At 50.6% G+C, this 17,946-nt stretch overlaps 1 protein-coding gene across 2 annotated transcripts; it reads left to right on the forward strand.

Annotated features, from left to right (window-relative positions):
- Positions 1 to 13,329: 13,329 nt before the first annotated feature.
- INAFM2 (InaF motif containing 2) lies at positions 13,330 to 16,594 on the forward strand. Of its 2 annotated transcripts, none has more exons than XM_025884213.2 (2): positions 13,330 to 15,367; positions 16,282 to 16,594. In XM_025884213.2, the coding sequence occupies exon 1, from the start codon at positions 13,940 to 13,942 to the stop codon at positions 14,396 to 14,398; it is 459 nt and encodes a 152-aa protein (XP_025739998.1). In that variant the 5' UTR covers positions 13,330 to 13,939; the 3' UTR covers positions 14,399 to 15,367; positions 16,282 to 16,594. The 2 variants fall into 2 exon arrangements, with proteins under 2 accessions (XP_025739998.1, XP_025739999.1); XM_025884214.2 differs by having other exon boundaries at positions 16,300 to 16,594.
- Positions 16,595 to 17,946: the final 1,352 nt, after the last annotated feature.

Here is a 17,946-nt window from a genome sequence, read left to right on the forward strand (position 1 = left end):
TGGCCTCCTCCCACCTGCCTTGGGTGGGGGCGGTAGGGGGGACTGTGGTCACTGTTCCTGCCCAGGGAGGTTAGGCTCCCCTCTGCAAAGCCCCCGCCCTCACCCTGTGCCTCAGCACTTCCTGCTCAGGGCTTCCTTCTCTGTGCTCTTCAGGACTGAGGGGTGGCTTCTGAGGCCAGTCTCCCTGGAGCCAGGGCTGGGGGCTGGGGCGGGCTCAGCCCCAGGGGTAGTCTCCCCGTCAGATGAAGCTGAGGCGCTAGAGAGGGAACAATATGGGGACCACGTGGGGCTACTGTTGCCCAGGCGGGGCCTGAGGGAAGGGTGTCAGGAGCTCCCCGGGGGAGGGGACCTCCGCAGAGGTGGGCTCTAAAGTATAGGAGTCTCTTCCAGGGCCTGAGGAGGCTGGGGCCACTGTGGACGTGGAAGTTGAAGGTGGGGTAGGGCCCAGCTGGGATCGGGTGTTTTGAATAAGCCAAGTTTGCTGAACACCCAGCTCCTCTTTCTCAATGCTTCCTCACATGAAAGTGAGGCAATCACGCCTCTCACCTGCCACCACACATGACTCCTCTGACCCTCCGGGCCTGGCAGGGGCCTGGCACCTCCACAGACCAGACATGACTCCACACGCAGCGACCCTTGGCCACCAGCCTCCACTGCACTCTCTTGCCAGGCTCTCTGCCCTCTGCTCTGTGCCCAGGGCCTGGGGTGAGAAAACTGGGAACAGGAGCCTGCTCAGAGGGGTCTCAGCTCTGGGTTCCTTCTCGGGGTGCACGAACCTAACACTGACCGGGCCCAGGGAGCTCAGGCCCAGCCTTGCTCGACCAGCCCACTTCCTCTTGCCGAAACGGCTCCTCTTTATCACCCTTCTAAACCTCGCTGGGGGAGCAGGGAGCTCTGCCTGGGACTTCCTTCCCCTCTCGGGGCCTGCCTTTCTGCCCTAGGGCCCACCGTGGGCGTTCGTGCCACCCCCGAACAACTGCGGGACCCTCCCCCAGGCCCTAAGCTGCCTCTGCTGGCCAGTCTGGGCCAGGATAAGAGCACAGAGGGCTGGAGATAGGGGGATTCCTAGCACAAAAATACCCCTCCCCCCCGAAAAACGATTCTGAGATTCCAAGACCAGTGGGGTGGATCCCGTAACAAGACCTCACAGCCTGTGGAAGCAGCTGTGGAACTCCTCCCTGCTTTCCGGCCCTCTGCTCTCAGGACTCATCCTCTGTCCCCTCCCTCCAAGCCTTCAGTCTCTCATCCCCCCTCCTCACCTCCGTCCAGCCTTGTGCCCCTCTGGGGGCCCCTCTGGTGCCCTGGAAGTTCCCTGTTCCCTCCCTGGGATCAGGTTCACCTTTGGTCGGTTTGAATGGATTTTGCAAGGGAAATCCTGGCCCTTTCCCAGAGACCCTACACCTGTCACCTGCAGCCGTCCCTGCTCCTGCACCCAAGTCCCTCCCTCTTGTCTGCCTGGAAAGATAATCCCCTCCCTCTCCCTCAGCCTGGGGAAGGACAGGAACCAGACTCCTCTCCTGTCAGGGGATTGGGGATGCCCCAAGGCAGGCAGAGATTTCAGTACTCCTTACTCCGATCCCGTTGATCTTGGGCTCTGAAGGTTGAGGCTCTAATCCACAGGAGAGAGCCTCACCCACCTCTGTCCAGGGATGGCCGTGCCTGGACCCCATTGAGACCCCCAATTGTAGCTTCACTGGGGCCTGTACTCTCCTGCCCTCATCCTACCCAGCAGCCCTCAGAATGCAGGAAATCCGTGCAGCAAGGGGAGCCAGGAAAACCTTCATCAAAGAGGACTTTTTTTCTTACAAAAATACACTTAGGTTTCTTAAAATGTGAAACGCCAAAGAAAAATATTGTGTAAATAATGGTGGAGTGGGTATGGAGGAAATCAGGGAGGTCACACGAATAACCAGTTTGGGAAATGGGGCTCCTGGGCTGAGCTGAGTAGCAGACACCCCACAGTGTCTGCCCATCCCCCCCCCCCCCCCCCCCCCGGCAGAAGGTAGAAGGGCAAGGATGCCCCCTGGTGGGCACACTGGAAAGCACGTGCCTCCTAGGGAAAGGCTGGGGATCCAGGGAAAGGCGACTCTCAGGGAAGTCACTGGTAGGTCTGTGTCATGCGTGATCCACGGAGACACATTTGCTGGAGAGTTTGGCACATGTGAGCTTTGGCGGTTAAGAACTTATATTCAACATAATGCCTCCCAAGGAGACTCTGGTGCCTAGAACCCAGGAGGCAGGTCTGGAATGCTCACTTGTCAGTGAGCTTTACTGTCAGCTCACTTACCTGATAAAGCAGTGGGGTTTGAGAGCCTGGAGGCCCAGGGTGCCTCTCAGGCCAAAGGCTAGCTACCTCCGGAATGAAGATGCCTTTGTTGTTGTATCCCCAGGGGCCTGTTTCCCAGCCCATCATAGGGAGTCACACTCACTGCTCCATGAACCTAGCTGCTGACAAGCTGGCCTGTCTTGTGACACGTAACTTCCTGTGCCTCCTCTTTCTCACCTAGAAAGTGGGGATCGTAATACCTCAAATTGTTGTTGTAAGCAGTCAACAATTTAATGTATGTAAAGTACTTAATATGGTATCTGCACATGAGCTTAATAGTGTCCTTATCATTATTTATTCCCATTATTTATTAGCAGACACTGGCAAGGGAAATACAGTTCGTATTACTCCCTCCTCAGTATAAATGCTGTTCTTTCCACAATAAGCGTCTTCGCTGATGTGCATTTTGGATTGATTTTTTTTTTTTTCTCAGCAGTTTGTGTGGATCAGGGACTGATGTATCTTCCCAGGGCAGGCTGAGTAAGGGGTGCTCCTGGCTGTAGACTGGAAGCAGGCTGTCCCCTGTTCAAGCGGGTGGGCTGAGCTCATGAAGTCGTAAGCGTGAGGACTCGACTCATGGACAAGGGCCAACCTCCCACCACCTTTAACCACCACAGCCCCACAGCTGATGAGGCAGGTGTGAGAGTGAGGACCAGGAGCCGTCCACCAGTCCAGCTGTATGTCCGGCTGTGGCTCCAGACCCAGCCACGTCTGCACGCTGAGAGCTGGGGCTGGGGATGGAGGCAGGTGCTGAGAGGCAGGGGCTGGGCTTCTGGTCCTTTGTGGAGGAGAGGAGAGACCGTCAAGAGTTCTCTGCCAAAGCCCCAGGGGAAGACATTGCCTGTCCTCCTATGCCAAGCCCTTCTAGAATCACAGAAGGAACCATCTGGGACTTACAATAAGTCCCATGTGTGTTTCCCTTTGTTTTGGGGGGTTTTTTAGAGAGGGAGGGGGCAGGAGGAGAGGGAGAGAGAGCATCTTTTTTTTTATTTATTTAAAAGACTTATCTATTTGAGAGAGAGCATGTGCAGGGTGGGGTGGTGGGAGAACAAGTGGGGGAGACCGAGGAAGAGGGAAAGAACCCCAAGCAGACTCCACACTGAGCCCATCACGGGGCTCGATCCCACGACCCATGAGATCATGACCTGAGCCGAAATCAAGGGTCTGACGCTTAACTGACTGAGCCACCCAAGCACCCCACCTGTATTTCCCTTTGACGTGTCATCAAACCGACCTGAACGTTAGCTGAGTGAGCACTGGGCCCATCCTCAAAAACCCAGAGTTTAGTCTCAACCAGAGCAAAAGTTTGCCATGAGATCTTGGCAAGTTACCTGTGCTCCCTGATCTATTAAGCTTTTGATTCCTTCTCAGATTCCTTCCAACTCTAAAAATCTTTCTCTTTCTAATCAAAAGGGCCAACCTCGTCACTTTTCTCTCCCGCCTTTCCTCTGACAGGTGATAAACCTAGAGACGAGAGCTGCAGATAGCAGGAAAGATTGGCTCCTACCCCAGCAGGATGTTCTTGGACGCAGTATTCATATTCTGTGCCTCTGTTTATCTCCCTGGGAGATGGACCAGTTTTTATGAGTGCGATGCAAGGAAGTTAGATGATGTCCTTCTCCAGGTGGGCATGGTGCATTGCACATAAGGAATGCCCTGGAAGCTGACCTTGTCAGCTGGCTTTGTCCTTCCTCCTGTGCTGGTCCACCTCTTTATCAGGGCCTGGGTAAAGCCACAGTAAACGAGTCCCTCACCTTTGTGGGTAGCAGGAAGCCAGGGAGGACGGGGAGTATGTTAGGAGATACACTCGGGGTCCCAAAACATCCTAACCTGCTGGATGGAGCAGCAACCTGAACCTCACAAGGTAAAATGAACAGGGCTTAACTGAGAGATCCGGGCTCGGCTCCAAGGCACCAACTGTACGAGGACACAGCGGGGAAGCGGCGGCTTAGCAGAAGCATGTGTGAATAAAACTGAGGGTTTTCGCTGACAGCCAACTCCATATGAGTCAAATGAAAAGGCTGCTTACTAAGCGGACAGACTCTCAGGCTGCTAAACTGAAGGACTGAGCCCAGTGATTCTCCATCTTGATATCAATCAGAATGGCCTGGGAAGCTCTGGGAACACTGTGAGCTGCATCCAGACCCTCTGAGACAGGACCCAGGATGGGTGAATGGAGAGAGGGAAGGAAGGTGAGGAGTTTGGATTTCTAAAGAGCTTCACCCTTGGTTCCAGTGTGCAGCCAAGGCTGGAGAAGCACGAAAGACTCAGCCCCTTCGCATTCTTGGCACGCATGTCTGACCACAACTGAGATACTCGGGGACCTCAGTTTATGGTGCTTTATCATGAGGAAACACACAAGCTGGAGAACATTTGCTGAAGGGCAGCGAGGATGTAGGAAGCGCACAACACGCTGTGAGGACTATTAGAGAAAATCGCAGCATGGAAGACGCCGGTGGTCCACGAGGTCCACCTTCAGATGCTTAGACTTGTTCTCTGGGGTCCTAAAGGTTAGAATCTTAGGTGACGGTCTTAGGTCAGGCTTCTCATGAAACACTATGAGACAGAGATTTGCTTGCGGGAAGTTTATTGGGAGGTGCTCTCAGAAGCAACACAGCACCCCTGAGGAAGGGGAAGAATCAGGATTGGAAGGTGGTAGAAAATGAGCAGCGACGCAGTCACCACAAAGGACACCTCTACAAGGAGCTTTAGGGTTGAGATGACCGTTCAGAGGCAAGTTGAGGTGACCCCAACCGGGGCAAGAGGACTGGTCCTTTGAACCCCTACATTGGCCAGATTAGCCCTAGGAAGGGCTCATGAAGTCAGGCAAGGCCCCTCCTTTTGGTGTCTTAAGGAATTCCCCAGGGAGAGACTCATCTCTCAGCCATCGCCAGCTGGCACTCTTGGCAACATGGGAATAAGCTTCTTTGTCCCAAAGGCAGGATCTGGGTAGTGCACCATAGCGACCATAGCAGGACCTACCGTGCACAATTCAGACCTACTTGCTTCATTTGCTAAGCTTGCTCTACCTGGAATCACTCCTCCAGGAATCTGGTGATTGCTTTCCCTGGGAAACTTATGAGAAGGTGAGTGGCATGAACTATATAGCTCCCACTATTACAGCTTGTCTTGGTGACATAACTGATATTCAGCATCCCCCATCCCCCAACCATTACCCATTCTAGATTCTCTTCACCGTCAACTTGTATGCCTATGGGTCTAGTTGGCTTACCTGGTGAAATGACTCAGATCCTCATTCCTAAGGGATATGAGCCTCTAATCACCATGTGCTTCTCAAACCAGGCTGCTGCATTTATCCACTTACTATCAAAATTGGGCAAGTGTGTACCAAGAGATAACCCAGTGGATGACCTGGGTGCCAAACATATTCTTCCCTGAACCCATTGTAGCAGCAAACCTATCTCTTCCAAAGGGTCAGGGTCAAGTACATCTACGAGGATGTGACACCCCCACCCCTTTTTTTTTGGCCTACTGGTCTTTTGGCACAAGGAATTTGAAGGACAGAAAGCAGCCATAATTCAAGTTTGTGGGATTCTTGTTCTGTCCCTTGGTGGAAGTGTTCTACATCTGGGAACCAGATTCTCTAAACTTAGAGAGCTTCGAGCTGTAGGAATAGGAACCACAGATTCCCCCAAGAGGGTCACTGGGAGTGATGTTCAGTGGGGTTATTCCTTCTTTCACCCCTTGTTTCCTAGACCTCTCTATCATACCCACTGGGCAACAGAACAATATTATAGTTATTGAATAAGGTGCAGGGTGTCCCATCATCTCTAAAATGGTCCTTCAGCTGCACCTTTGAAAGGCTGTTCTTTTACTCTGTCAGCTTAAGTGGGTGGCAAAGTACATGATAGTCCCAGAAGATTCCATGATCTTTTGCCCGCTCTTGCTCTGATACTACATTATGTAAGGTTCCATGTCAGTAAATGAAATACTCTTTAAGCCCTCAGGGAATGGTGCTGGTTGAGGCCTTTAGCAAGAAAGAGAAATCCATATCCAGAATATATGCTGATTCAAGTCAAGATTAATCACCAACCCTTCCAGAGAAGAATAGGTCCAATGTAGTCAACTTGTTATGAAGGGGCTGGTTGGCCATCAGTTGCTGGCAGGTTGAACATCTGGCAGCAACAATTGTAAGATCAGCCTTGGTGAGTGCGACCCCATTCTGTTGGACCCACCCTTGCCACCATATACAATATGCCTATGTGTAGCCTCCCCCTGTGCCAACATGGCCACTTTATTCATGTGCCCATTGGGCCAGCAAGTGTGGTTGATGACAGAGTCTGGCAAACTTCAGCTAACCAAGTCATTCTGTCTACTTGGTGGAGGCTCTCAGATGGGCATTAACATGCAATATATAGATCTTCACGCTTGGTGCTTGCTCTCAGAGATACATCCACATGCCTCTCCCCAAGACCTACTTGTTCCCAATTCCCCAATATCGCTTTTTCTAAGCTTCTAACTGACATTTGTACAGCCCATGAGCCTATACGTATTTTTACCCAGGGCCACTCTTCCGGGGAGCCATGATGATGATTCGGGTCCCCAGATATCAATATAATTCAGACACTGGATGACCTTAAAATGTTTGGCCGTGGACACCTGGGTGGCTCAGTTAGTTAAGCGTCTGCCTTTGACTCCGGTCATGAACCCGAGTCGGCTTCTCCCTCTGACCCTCCTCCCCCCTCCTGCGCTCTCTCTCTCTCTCTCTTTCAATAAATAAGAATCTTTAATTTAAAAAATGGGCATTTCACTTTTCCCAGTGTACAGTTACCCAAGTAAATGGCCACAGGTCCCCTTGGGGAAGGACTAGTGAAATCATTGCTGTATGGCCCTGGTATTACAAAAGCCTTCCTCCTAGGGACATAACCTCTCCTTCAGGCAACAGGTTCTAGATCTGAAGATTGAATCAGGTCTGGAAACAAGGTATTGTGACTTTATACTGGAGCAATGGCCGTCAGTCTCCTGGCCTTTCACTCTTGATTTCTTTTCATTGTACAGCTCAGCAATTTTGTGTGTGGTCTGCAGATCCTTGGAGGTCCTGGAGGCCATTTCAGAGATTTCACAAGGTCAAAATAATACTAAGATGTTACTGGCTTTTTCACTGCCTAAACATTTGCACTGATGGTGCAAAAGCAAGTGGTGGGTGAATCTTCTGGTACCTTAACAAAGCAAGGCAGTGACACCATTGTGTTTCGGTTGTTGATTGTGAAGACTGACAGAAGAAAGAAAGGAAACAAAGAGAGAACGGAGGGAGGGGAAAAGGAAAGGAGTAAAGAAAGAAGAGTCAGTTTCACTTAAGTATGTCCTTAATGAAGCAAGAAGAATTGCTAAATTTTATTAAATCATGACCCTTAAATACATGTCTTTTCTTTTTTTTTAAAGATTTTATTTATTTATTTATTTGACAGAAAGAGACACAGCGAGAGAGGGAACACAAGCAGGGGGAGTGGGAGAGGGAGAAACAGGCTTCCCTGCTGAGCAAGGAGCCCGATGCGGGGATTGATCCCAGGACCCTGAGATCATGACCTGAGCCGAAGGCAGACGCCTAATGACTGAGCCACCCAGGCGCCCCAAATACATGTCTTTTAAATATTCTCTGTGATTGGAGTGCAGCTCTTGATCTTGGGGTTGTGAGTTCGAGCCCCACATTAGGTGTAGAGATTACTTAAAAATTAAAAATCTATTAGGGGGTGCCTGGGTGGCTCAGTCATTAGGCATCTGCCTTCAGACCTTTGATCTCAGCTCAGGTCTTGATCTCAGGATGACCCTGAGATAATATAATATAATATAATATAATATAATATAATATAATAATATTATATAATTAATATAATTAATTATAATTATATAATATAATTATAATATAATATATATTATAGTATAATAATATATTATATTATATTATAGTCAAGCCTCACATTGGACTCCACGCTGGGCATGGAGCCTACTTAAAAACAAACCCAAAAAATTATTGAAAAAATAAAAATAAATATTCTCTGTTATTAAATAGAAAGTACTGTACTGCACACAGAAGTATAATGGGTCTCTCTTATGCACCACTGAGTTACCAGCTGAACAATTTTTTCTCATGGAACACCATTTTCACTTGAAAGAATAGCTGACAGATAAACTGTAGTTATTAAGACTTGGTTATCTGGCAGATATTTTTCCTAATTCAAACCAACTAAGCCTGTCATTTTGAGGAAAACAACAGAGATTATTTGTGACTCATTTTAAAATTTGAACTTTTCAGTGAAAATTAGAATTTTAGAAAATGTAGATGCACTCTCGTGAGTTTGACAGAACCCAGTGAATTTTTCTGATATTAACAAATATAACTTTTCATATTGTATAATGGATTGTTTCAATATTTGAAAGATCTATAGAATCCGATGAGCCAGTTTTTTCCAAATGACCAAAGCAGGATGTTGTAAAACCCGTGCATGGGTAGAAGAGCCGTTCATAGTGCAGGGCAGACTAATAGACTTTAATGTGATTGCATTCATGGACACAGCTTCATGTTCCACATTACAACCGCCGTTTAAGAAAATACTACTTGTTGAGTTTTGGTGTAGTCTCAAATTATGTGAAAAGGCTATTAAAATGCTTCTGTCTTTCCCAACTACATATCTGGGTCAGGCCAGATTTTCTTCATATATTTTAACCAAAACAACATATTGCCAATTGAAGCGGATATGAGAATCCAGCTGTCTTCTATAAAGCCACTTTTAAGAGATTTGCCAAAATGTGAAAAAAGCCACTCTTTCACTAACTTTCTTTCTTCCATAAATGTAGTTACTTTTCATGAAAAATATACTATTGATGTTAACATATAATGGGCTCATTGTTTTTTTAATTAATTGATGTGTTTTATAAGTTTCTCAGTCTTATTGCTAATGTGGCAGTGTCAATAGATAAAACCCATATAAACAAAGCGCTTTGGAGACGTCAGTTTTCAAGAGTGTAAAGTGATCTTGAGGCCAAAAGGTTTGAGAACCACTGGCATGGGTTGAGCAAAACCGTTCCCGGCTGCCCATCTACTTTGCCCTAGGGATGCTCTGTTCTCTTCACTGTCTGCCTAGTTCTACTATCAGCACCCTCCACCGCGTCCAACTTGCTGCTCCTCACCATGGCTGGACCAGCCTCTGGCTGCTATTGTTTCATGGTCCTATCATCCCCATTGCTATCAAAGGCCCAGTTCTGTAATGGCCTCTTGCCGTCGGCCCTGGCCTGCAGAGGACAGCTCAACTGAGCTTCTCCCAGTGCGTTCCTCTTTGCTTTGATAACCAGAGTATCCTCTGGGCCTTCCTGCAGGACTGAAGTGGGTTTCTGGCCTTACAGAGAGGACCGAAAATAGCAGGCTCACTTCCCTGAGCTTTTTGAAGCATTTCCATTTCCCTTGGCTGGCCATTGTCTTTCTCCTGTCCTCCAGATCCTTGTCAGGGTATTAAATCCTGTTTCACCTGAATGCGCTCCCGTATCAATAAACCCTCCTCTTTTTAACCTAATATTCCGATTCAGCTCCCCGTGGATCCAGCCCATACACATCCTCTCCTAACTCCTACCAATACTCGTTGGCTCCTTTTGTAGCTCCTTGCACTTAGAGCCTTCTTCCTTCCCTAGCAGGCCGCTGAACATCTCTGGCTGGGTTTTGTTGCAACTTGGCCCTTATTTAGTGGTCTCGTAGGCTGAGAGAGAGGGAGAGACAGAGACAGAGAGAGAGGCAGCTTCCTTTGGCACCTGAGAGCAATTCCTAGAGACAGTGGGAGCTGTGAGCCATCAAGTAGCCAACACTCCTGGCCGCGGGAAGAAGGAGTGCCTCCGCCCTGATCTGAGGGTACCCTCACTACAGAGACAAAGTTCAGCTCTGCCTATGAGGCAGAGTAGAGCAGGGATCAGAACCCCCTAGGGTCAGAAAGACTCAAGTTTGAATTCTATCTAGCTATGTGACCTTGAGCAAATTCCTTAACTTCTTTGAGGCTGTTTCTTCATCTCAAAAATGGAGATAAAGAGTAACTACCTTCTAGATTGTTGTGAGACTAATGAGATGAGGAATGTAAGGGCCAAATCTGGAGCCAGCACATGATAAGGGCAAGGATGTTGCTACTGTTATAATGGGTCAGAACTTTCTAAAGCTGGAAAGGCTGCCTTACGGAGCAGACAATAAGATACACCATCATGGATACTCTCTTAGCTGCCGCTGGAGAGGGCTCCACAGGGATGTTGTGGAGGAGGTTCTAGGGCCCTTGGGGGTATAACAAAAGATGACCTTGGGACCCATTCTGTCCCCAAGCTGCCTGGATTTTCTGATTTCTCTGCTTACCCTTGGTTGAGGAGAGGCACTTAGAGAAGCGCATTCACTTTCGGGCCACTAGGGGGCCATTGAGTTGCCTGCAACAGGAATACTCTTAATGGTTTTTTAATGGCTCAGGCACCAGGGAGATCAGGCTCAATTATATCTGAAAGCATTTTGAGTTCCTAGGCTAAAAGACACTGTGTAAATCCAGATAATAAATAGGGATTATTGATGACAGGTTAAAGAATCTGGCACTGTTTAGTTTGGAGAAGAATAGGGTGAGAGGAATTGAATAAGGGCTTTGAGTATATTTATTCCTTAGCATAGGAAAGAGTGACATGCTGTTTTCCTACCCCACTGGGAACCAAGCAAGAAGAAAGAAGTTTACTTTGCAACAGAAGAAATATGGAGTCCACTCAAGAAAGAGGATGGAAAGAGGCTTTGGGTTGGGCTTACCTGGAATCTTCCAAAATAACTCACCTTGGTATTGTTGATCTGATCCGTTCTGCCCGGAGGACCAGAAAACAGGGAAGAGAAGAGAGGACAACATCCAGAGACAGTTCAGAGATTTTAACTTAACAAGCCACCCTGTTGGGCGAGCTCTGGACAACCTGGCAGCAGGATGGGGAAGGAGTGGTTTTCTTTTCCCCAGTAGCCCACAAAAGGCAATTAACATTCCAAATTTCTGATGTCCTTAAAATGTCTCAGAAAGTACAAAGGCAAGCTAGGCTATTCCTGGAAATAGCATCCAGTTTGATGAAGTTTTAGAATATAAGTGAGGTTCAGTGGGGTGGAGTCCGGAGCCGACAACTAAGCAAGAATTCTTGAGACCTCTTTGGTGCAAAATGGTGGTTTATTAAAGCACGGGACAGGACCCGTGGGCAGAAAGAGCTGTTGCCCCAGGGTTGTGAGGGGTGGCTGATTATATACTTGGGAGTTGGGGGAGGTAAGGAAAAGTCAGGTTTCCAAAGGATTTTTGTATGTTAAAGAAGACTCACAGGATACCAGAGGTCATTGACTTGTCATTGTCAAGTTGAGGTTGTTTTTCCTTCTAGTAAGGCATTAACAGTAAGAGAGTTGGGAGCTTCCTGGAGAAACATTACACTTTGCCCGCTTCAAGTATCTGTCAATGGGCTGCAGATTATAAGGACATTTAATTGTATCTACATTCCCTTCTGGAAGCTAGGCCACTGATAGAAATGCTTTGTCCTCGTAAATTGCTAAGACTTTTGTGAACTGAGGGAGACTCCTATCCTGCAAAACTGTGATCTCTGTCAGTTAACCATTTGTTTTTCCTTCAGGGAAGCCAGGAGTGCCTGTGCAATGTCACACATACCACATGGGGGGGGGGAGCTGTAGGGTACCAGCTTCTGCTTGGTCCTCAGCTAGCCTTCTGCTCCCTCATCAAATTGACCAGACTCACACCTGGATCTCAGGAATGAGAGAGAGAGAGAGAGAGGCTGAGTTATAGGCCCATGGTTTAAGCAGCTGATCAACACCCTCAGCTCTGGTAGCCCTCAACTTCTGTTTGGCTGAGATAGCAGGGCAGGAGTGCTGGGGAGGAGCTTCCTTATTATAAAGGGACAGGTGTCTGGAAGGCAAAGATTCTTGTGGAGGAGGAGGGAAAATGGGAAGGGCAGAGAGAGTGCTGTCCCTCAGAGTCAGGAGCCAGGAGTCAGGCTCTCGTATGAAAGGGGGCTGTGTCACACAAAGGATCCCATCACCATCACAGTCCCCACACACCATCACACAGGCACAGTCTCACATACCCACTAAGACACCCCGGCAGTCCCCGCACACTCAGCTCTGGGAACACAGGAAGTAGAATTCAGGGAGGAGGGAACCTAAATTCTGGAAAGCCTTCTACAGAGGGAGTGGGGAGAACAGAAGGCAGGAGAGAGGAGGGCAAAAGGAGGAGGAAGGCACAGGGGAAAGTGCTACTGAGACTCTAAGCTCGGTGAGGGGATGTCAGCACCAACCGGACCCTAGGGAGGACAAACCTCACAAAGGAATGGGGGGGGTGCGGACAACAGCCTAGACTCTGAGGCCCAGAGGGAATCAGAGAGGGGAAATTTTCTGAGAGCCACTGGTTCAGTGCAGCTCCTGGAGTCCAAATCAAGCCCAAAGCAGGGAGTCCGAAGCCCCCAATAAGCGGGATCTCGGACCTGTTGCGAACTTCAGGACTGAGATGAGAGGCGAGTCTGGAGAGCCCAGCTCAGCACGTGGTTCTGTCCCAGAAACTTTAAAAGGTCTGCGCAGCGTGACCCGGGCTTTAAGAGAACAAGGGGGGGAATCGGGAAGTTTTCAGCAGAGCCCCAAAGCCCAGCCGGGGCCGGAGCGGGGGGGCGCGACCAGTTGTGACCAGTGAGTGATCCAGGCTCCTTAGCTGCCTGTGCGGGATGTGGGCCAGGCCCATTAGGAGTGAAGGGGTCCAGGAGACCGGCTCTGAGGGTACGTGGATCAGGGAGCGAGTCGAGAGCATTAGCGTGTTATCACCCCCACTTTGGGGGGTATACTGAGGCCTGGGGGCCGCAGCCGTTGCTGCTGTTCCACCTGTCACTTCGGACAGTCTGGAGCGGAGGGTAGAGGCGCCAGAGTTGACAGCTCCTTGCTCAGACCGCCCCTCCCCGCCCCCTTTTCCAGTTCCGCACTCCGCCCCAAACGGCGCCGTTCCCCTTTTAAAGAAGCGCCCGGGGCTCCCATCCTCGCCGCGCCAGCCCGCCCGGGGCTGCGGCGCCGTTGCCCTTTTAAGAACCAGCCGCCTTTAACTCTCTCCTAACGGGGCGTCCCGGCGGGGCTCGCGGCGAGCGACAGAAGCCCGCCTCCCCGCGCAGCACTTCCGGACCCCGGCGTCGCCCTTTTAAGAGGCAGCCCCCAGCAGCGCTCCCCCCGCCCCCTATTGCCAGCGCGCGAGGTGGGGGAGCCCTGCTGGAGCGGAGCGCGCCGTCCGCGCGGCCACTGGAGACCGGGCGGCCGGCGGCCGGGCAGGCGGCGGGCAGCAGCGGATGGGGACGCGGAGTCGGGCGGCTGTGGCGGCTGTGGCTGTGGCGGCGGCGGGGAAGCAGCTGACGGGCCGGCGGCGGCGGCGGCGCTGGCGGCAGTGACTGGTCCAGGCCCCGGCGGCGGCTGCAGCGACGCGGTGGAGGGCTGCGGGCGGGCGGCGTGAGGAGCGGCGGCGGAGCGCGGAGCTGCCGGGAGCGGAGGGCGCCGGGCCGCCCCTTGTCCAGTCCTCGCAGGCCGCCAGGCCCCCTGCAGCCGGGGCCGTGGAGCACCGGGGCAAAGGCCGGGGCCCCCCCATGAAGGAGCGCGACGCTGCCCCGGCCGAGCGGGGCAAGCCGGCCACCTACACCGGGGACAAGAAGGCGAAGATGGCGGCCAAGACCAACAAGAAGTGGGTCCGGCTCGCCACCGTGTTCGCCTACGTGCTCTCCGTGTCGCTGGCCGCCATCGTGCTCGCCGTCTACTACAGCCTCATCTGGCAGCCGGTGGGCGCCGGGACCTCGGGGGGAGCCGCCGGCCCGCCCCCCGGCGGCTCCAACGCCACCGGCCCGTCTGGGACTTCGGGGGCGGCGGCGGGGCCCAATGCCACGGGGTCGTCCCGCCGCGAGGCACCGCGCGACGCGCCCCCGCTGCAGGCGGCACGGCCCATGCGTCCGGAGCCCTCTGCCGACAGTCCCCTGGCCGGGCCGCTGGAGCAGCCGCGGGGCCTGGAGGAGGACGAGGAGGAAGGGGCGGCGGCGCCCGGGAGTCGTTGAACCCCTCCGCGCCGGGGGCGGTCGGGAACCTTTCTCCCCTCCCCAAGCCCGGAGGCAGGACTTTGCAGCAGGACGGGGCGGGGAGCCCGCGGGAGTGACCCCCACGGGAATGAACGCTCTCCCTTCCCCGCAACGATCGCTAGCTCGCCCCGAGAGCGGGTGGCCTGCAGCCCGATCTTCAGCCAAGGGACCGCGATTCGCCGGGGGCTCGGGGTTTGGTCTTCCCAGGACCGTGCTGCGCCAGGGCCCTGAGCCATAAAGGGAATGGGGGGAGGGGCGGGGAGATCCCAGCTCCGAACCCTTTTTCGCCGCTAGCTCTTGTGTATCCTATGTGCAGGAGTGACTCGGGCTTTCCCCGCAAGACTCAGGGGAAGGAGGGAGCTATAGGGGCTCTTTAATAAGCTCAAGCTCTCGAAAGGAGGGCACCAAAAGTAGTGGAGCTCAGGTACGTCAACCCAGTTGCAGTGGCCACAGATGCATTTAATTTATAGATCCCTGTATATAGTTGTTGACATATGCACTAGAAGCTATAATTACACAGAACTATATGTATCCTCCCACAACCCTGGGTAGCTACCCACTGATGGGGTCATGCAAGGGCTATTTGCTGGCCCCCAAAGTGCAGCTAGCCAGAAGGGCACAAACACTGGTTTTTTTGTTCTTTTTTCATCACCCACTCTACTCCCCCTATTTCAGAAAGATAGGTTTATGACCCTAAAGAGTATAATCATCCTTAGACTTGAAAGGACAGTGGAAAACCTTAGGAGAAGTAGAAGCTGTTTAGGAAGGGTGGAGAACGAACTAATCCCCTCCTCTTCCCACCCTAGTGCCCCCCACGGAAGAGGCTTCCTGTTGTGGCCCTAAGTATCTGGATATGGGCCAGGGAAGAAGGAAGGGAAAGAGCAATGCCTCTGTGCTTCAATCCTTGGCCTTCTCCTCACAGAGTTCTTTTAGGAAGAGCAAGCTTTTGTAAGTAGAGTGGCTCAAAGTGTTTTTATTTTATTTTCCCCTCTTCAAGATCTTGTCTTGTTCAGTAATCACTCTTGCCTTCCCTCTTTCCTGAGCCTGTAAGTAACAGTGTAGCCCTGCAATTAGGGTGAAATCTGTTGTGAAACCAGAGCTCTGAGCACGTTTTCTGGTTTTGAGTTGCATTATAGAACCAGGAAGGCTATAAGGTGGGCTTCAAGCTCAGGATTGTGCTTTGATAGCCAGTTAATGGACCAGCTGGTGGGAAAATTACATTGGTTTGTCTTTACCTCTCCTGATAAACCCTACTTATATGCAGCCTATACTTTGATGGAGATGAGAAACACCAAGGGAAGTGACATCTGTATAGTAATGGGACAGCAAGAATTATACATCCTCAATTTGGATTCCATTTCCTTCTGCCACTTGCTTTTAGGCAATTGAGTGTGGGTAGTGACAAGATATCAAACCCCTTAGTGTTTCCTTTTTGGAAAATTAGGCACTTAAAAAAAAAAAAAAAAGACAAAAACTTATCCACCTGAGTCCTAAAACAGTTTGTCTCCAGTTTTCTGGCCTACACTCTAGTTAGCTCTGATCCAAGTTTACAGGACAAGAAGTCTTGCTTTAAGCCATGTTCTATTGTGGGCAAGGTAACAGCAGCTGAGCTGTCATAGCCTAGGAGCAGGCTGGTAGCACCCCCAAGGTGTCTTGGCTGGAGGAGATTTCTGAGCAGCTGATGTGACTTTGGTCATTAGGAAGCCTTTGAGGCCTTTTTAAATTTTTGGTGGGGGTCTGGGGGTGGGGAAGACACATAAAATGCCACTTTATAACTTCAATAATAGCCTGTAATTTATATTTATTGTGTGAATTTTTAGTCCTATATTTTAATAATTTGTAAATTGATCTCTTATTCCAAGAATCCTTTGAACTTACAGGAGGACATCTGGGAATCCAGTCCCCTGTCCCCATCCCTGCATTCTGGACTGCTGAATCCACTTTGGGATGGATCAAAGAGTCTAGAGAGACCACTCGTAGGTCCAGCTGCTGGCCTCCTGACTCTAAAGCCTTCACTGGAATTGGGACATTAGCTCCAGCTCTAGCTGTGAACATGACCAGAGACATTATTTATAATTCAGCCATTTAAGATACCTGTCCTCAAAAAGTCCTGTATATTTTTTAAAAGTTTTATTTTTCAGGTGAACAAAAATACATTCTAAGAACTCTACATAAGCCTGTGTAAGTTGACTATTTCTTTTTCGTACTCCTTGGGGAAGGAGTAGAGGTTGGAAGAAGAGCTGGTCTGAGAGGTGGTGGTTGGATGTTGATGAATAGGTGTAGGAGGAAAAAGCAATTGCCCTGATGTTCTCTGTGCCTGATGGCTTGACTGAATTTATTAGTGAAGGGTGGCAGGAATGCATCTTAGTCGGGAAGCAGTCATGGGGTCAGATGAACAGTGATAGCTAGCTCAGCCGCCTTTTACCAACCTTTAAAAATGTTTAAAAGCTTCTGCATTTAAAGGACTCTGAGCAGATGCCTAGCTGAGGACGCTAAGGGACCAGTGACTATACATACTAAGAATTATTACCCCCCCCCAAAAAAAAGAGTTCTTATAAACACCGAGCTGGCTGAGAGCTGGGGTGAGGATGAGCCACCTGATAGCATCACTGTTCCCACCGTTAAGCCATCGGCCCCTGCATAGTTCAAGAAGTGCTAGCACTGGGAGGGACGCTGATGCACCCACAGCGGTTGGTCAGAGCTTTGTCTACAGGGGAGCAGGCGAGAGAGCCAAATGGCTGAGAGAAAGGTGTAGGTTGCTTCAAAGGTGAGGCTTTTTCTCCCCCTAAAGCAAACAATAAAAGGCATGTGGGTGAAAAGGAAAATATGAGGGATTAGTTATGCTGCAAAATACATGGCCCACAGTTGAGCTGAGCTCATTATCAGACAATGCTGCCCAGTACAAAGCAGAGTGAGAAGCCAGTGTCGGTGGGGCCCCCTGAGGCCTGCACTTCTCCAGAGCTGTTGGGAGGTAGCTTCTGTGCTTTTACATCACCTTGTAGTCTGCAGGGGAGCCTGGAAAAAGTCCGCCCTTCTTTTATTTCCCTCTTCAGCCTACACAATGGCTTTCTGTGAAAGGGCTTGGTAAGGCAGAGCAGAAGGGAAGTGAGAGAGTTTCCAGGGTTCTTCTGGTCACCCCCCCCCCTTTGTGTAGATGGTGACATACGGCTTTTGCAGTCACACACGGCTTCACACACTGGACACATACGGCAGTGTGTGCAGCAAGGGCCTGCTGGCCAGAACAGGTTCAGGTTGGTGGGGAGATGTGGCTGGAACAGCTTTATTTTCACAGGCTAGACATGAGCTGCAAAATTGCCCATCAGGAAGGAGAGGTCTGTGCAAAAGGGGGGTTACTTTCCTTTAACTGCTTTGCCCCTGGACAGCCAGGATCATTTGTAGGTGTTTACTTTTATTAGAAGTCCCCGTGTGCATTTACTCCCTGGCGGCCTGAGGAGATCATCCTCTCTTGAAAGTGAAGTTTCCGAGGGTGAAGGATCAGGAGTTTGCTAAGCTGTTTAGACTGAGTT

The sequence above is a fragment of the Callorhinus ursinus genome, unplaced genomic scaffold, assembly GCF_003265705.2.
Source record: "Callorhinus ursinus isolate GAN/ISIS: 27379988/994484 unplaced genomic scaffold, GSC_fseal_2.0 scaffold25, whole genome shotgun sequence".
NCBI lineage: Eukaryota > Metazoa > Chordata > Mammalia > Carnivora > Otariidae > Callorhinus > Callorhinus ursinus.